Source organism: Salvelinus namaycush, unplaced genomic scaffold (genome assembly GCF_016432855.1).
Source record: "Salvelinus namaycush isolate Seneca unplaced genomic scaffold, SaNama_1.0 Scaffold40, whole genome shotgun sequence".
Classification (NCBI taxonomy): Eukaryota; Metazoa; Chordata; class Actinopteri; order Salmoniformes; family Salmonidae; genus Salvelinus; species Salvelinus namaycush.
The window spans coordinates 420,840-424,300 of NW_024061008.1; the positions used below are offsets into that span (position 1 = coordinate 420,840).

General features: G+C 44.1%; 1 protein-coding gene across 1 annotated transcript; it reads right to left on the bottom strand.

Annotated features, from left to right (window-relative positions):
• Positions 1-742: 742 nt before the first annotated feature.
• On the bottom strand, positions 743-2,974 carry LOC120041048 (twist-related protein-like). Its single transcript, XM_038986015.1, has 3 exons — positions 2,343-2,974; positions 1,972-2,175; positions 743-1,772 (listed from the first exon to the last, which is right to left on the bottom strand). The coding sequence occupies exons 1-2, from the start codon at positions 2,767-2,769 to the stop codon at positions 2,006-2,008; spliced, it is 597 nt and encodes a 198-aa protein (XP_038841943.1). The 5' UTR covers positions 2,770-2,974; the 3' UTR covers positions 743-1,772; positions 1,972-2,005.
• Between the last annotated feature and the right edge of the window lie 487 nt (positions 2,975-3,461).

Here is a 3,461-nt window from a genome sequence, read left to right on the forward strand (position 1 = left end):
GAGTAGTGGGGAAGTTAAAGCAGTAGTGGGGAAGTTAGATGAGTTGTGGGGAAGTTAAAAGAGTAGTTGGGAAGTTAGAGGAGTAGTGGTGAAGTTAGAGGAGTAGTGGTAAAGTTAAAGGAGTAGTGGTGAAGTTAGATGAGTAGTGGGGAAGTTAAAAGAGTAGTTGGGAAGTTAGATGAGTAGTGGTGAAGTTAAAGGAGAAGTGGTGAAGTTAGAGGAGTAGTGGTGAAGTTAAAGGAGTAGTGGTGAAGTTAAAGGAGTAGTGGTGAAGTTAAAGGAGTAATGGTGAAGTTAAAGGAGTAGTGGTGGAGTTAGAGGAGTAGTGGTGGAGTTAGAGGAGTAGTGGTGGAGTTAGAGGAGTAGTGATGAAGTTAAAGGAGTAGTGGTGTGTTACCCTGTGCTGTTGGATGTACAGGCGTTCTCTCTCTGTAGTGTCACTTTCATTTGAACCGTTAGATGGCAACGTCCTGTATGGGATATGGCTCCAGCTTGGCTCTTTTATCAAACATCCAGGGTTTAGTAACTCAGTTACATGTAATCTGATTACAAAAAACCTAATCAGTTACATTACCAGCAAAAATATTAGAATGAGATTACAGATAATGTTTGAAAAACTTGATGATTACTTCTTGGATTACGTTTAAATTCAGAAAGGATGTATGCGAGAAGAAAAGAAAAAACATGACACCTTTCTGTTTTCTCAATTACATTCAATTCAGCATTGAAAGAAAAGCGCAAGTTTACATTTTTTTTCACCTGAGCGTGTCTGACCACAAGTCAGAGACCACTATGATGACACACCAAATGCATTTTATGGATCATTTTTGTCTTCCTAATGCCAGTTAAGGGGAAAGTAATCAGATTTACGTTACTGAGTTTGGGTAATCCCAAAATTACATTACAGATTACAATTTTGGAAAGTAACAGATTATATTTATAAAGTAACCTACCCAACCCTGCAAACATCGGTAGCCTACTGTTATTGTATATTCACTCGCTCTGGATAAGAACATCAGCTAAATTACTCAAATGTCAATTCAAACATACAATAATTGTTATTTCAGAAGATAATTAAAGATATTTACAACACTACAACATTTTAAATGCATTTAGAAATGGACCCATTCTTCGTTGTAACACCAATCAATAAATTGTTATTTCAGAATCCAGGAGAAAATAATATGTGTATGAGTTTGTTGATACAGAGACTGGTACTTCATCTGTTGCCAATCCCCACGGAGAGAAATAGAGTGTAGAGGCTGCTGAGGGCAGGACGGCTCATAATACTGGCTGGACCGGAGTCAATGGAATGGCGTCCAACACGTTTGACGTATTTAATACCATTCCTCTAATTCCGCTCCAGCCATCACTATGGGCCCTTATCCCCCAAATGAAGGTGCCACCAACCTCCTGTAGTAGAGGTCATGTGGAGAATTCTGACAGGCTCTATGTCTGTGTGTGAAGTCTAGAACAGACCAAAATGATCTATAGTTGTCCACTGATGGGTTTTTGATCTATTATCTGCCCTGCGTGTCCCCTATAAGGTTTATGGATTGTTGGAATCAAGCACACAGAAACAGGCCTGCATATCTCCCACCATAGAGATACACAGTACAGAAAGTGTTGTAAATCTTTGTTTATGTCTCTAACATTCGTCGTTACGAGGTGTTCCATCATGCTAGGTGGTTTAGTCCTGCGTTCTCCGGTAGACCACAGTCCAGTTGTAGCATGTTGAAACACCCCAACCAGTATGGATTCTCTTGGATAATCTGTGGATAAATAAAAATATGGATTAGTTACCATGTTGTCTGATATTTTGATCAAATTTAAATCATGTTAATAAATATATTGTTCAAAAACAGATATTGACTAGTGTCATTCGGTAATCGAACTTGCCTTTATTTGTGTGTTGTACATCAATCACGTTACGAGTGTAAGAAAGTTGTGAGGAATAAAAGGACAACCTACCCTGTTTGGCGGTGCCCCTGCAGTGGAGGGAGCACTAGTGTGATGTAACGGACCCCGGCCATGCTTCCTCCTCCATCCTCCACACTGAGAAGACATAGCTCAGACGCTCATGGGCCACGTAACCACAGCTGGCTGCTCCTGACACATGCGCCTCGTCCAAATCCAGGCCCATACCCTCGCCCTGCAGCACGTGGTGGAGGAAGTCTAGAATAAGAATAATCTTCATCATTCTCATCACTTTCATCATCTTTTTTTGGATTGCCACCTTTTGTAATGACATTACAGGCCAAAGTGCTTAACGGATTGGCACCTCAAATGTATAATTGGTTAATTGGTTGCTTAAATGATTATAATAACAGAAAGGAGCCTACCTATGTACCGCGTGGCCAGTTTGAGAGTCTGGATCTTGCTGAGTTTGTCTGAGGGCAGTGTGGGGATGATCTGTCGTAGCGAGGCGAAGGCCTGGTTGAGTGACTGGGTCCTCTGTCGCTCCCGTACGTTAGCCATGACACGCTGATTCTGTGTGTCCTCCAGAGACCTGGGTAGGCTGCTCACACTGCTGATGTCACTCCAGTCACTTCCTCTCCTCTTCCCCCTCTTCTTCTCCGGGCTTTGGATATTCCGGTTCCCCTCATCTTCTTCATCTTCATCCTGCTCCCTCGGTCTCCTTCGGCTTGCCCACTGTTTTCTGGTGCCTCTACGTGGCCTCTGGTGTTGGTCGATCTCTTCCTCACTGTTCCCAGCGCTGTCGACCGGAGACCGAGACCCCACCGGGGAACACATCATGTCCCCAAACATCACCTGATCCCTTAAACCCTGACCGATGACCTAAACCCCTGACCCGGGTCACAGCATCCTAGACACCCCCTGGAAACCTGGTGGATCCTGTCCCTTTAAGACAGGAGTAAAGATCCGTATTTCTCTATCTTTTTCTCACTCTCCCTCTCTTTCTCCCTCTCTCTCCCACACTCTTGTCCCTTTCAGAGAGGAGTGTAGACAGTTAACCTTGATCCAGTCTCGCGCCAGCTCCGTGTGTCACGGAGAAGGTACTCTGCCGGTTGGATATCTTTATAACCATGCAGCACGCCGAGTGGGGATTTTGGGGAGCGCTGTGATTGGGTGAGATGGTGAGGTGACGTCTTGAGGAGGTGGGTGGGCGGGAGAAGGTCGATCATAGTCTGTTAGACGTTCTGAGCCAAAAACAACACAGCGCCCAGAAATTATTTCAGAATGTTTTGTGTTTTGCACATGAGCACAGTCGCTATTAAAAAGTAAAATGTTCCTCTTTTAATGTATTCAAAGCGGGAAAGTTGTTGAAAAACCTAATGGAAGGGATGGAGCGGCTGGGGGGGGGGGGGGGGGGGGGGGGTTGTCAGATCTTCCTCTTCACGTTCTGCCTATGCGTTCTGCCCTATTGGGCACTCATGCGCAATTAGATGTGTCAAAACGACCACACACATTTACTGGATTTCTTTACGTAAAACAGTCAG

Bases quoted from the DNA above. Each gene is read 5' to 3' on its own strand.
- LOC120041048 (XM_038986015.1), bottom strand. From the start codon at position 2,769: ATGTTTGGGGACATGATGTGTTCCCCGGTGGGGTCTCGGTCTCCGGTC. The intron at 2,176-2,342 runs GTAGGCTCCTTT...TTCTTATTCTAG, and splicing joins ACTGGCCACGCGGTACATAG to ACTTCCTCCACCACGTGCTG.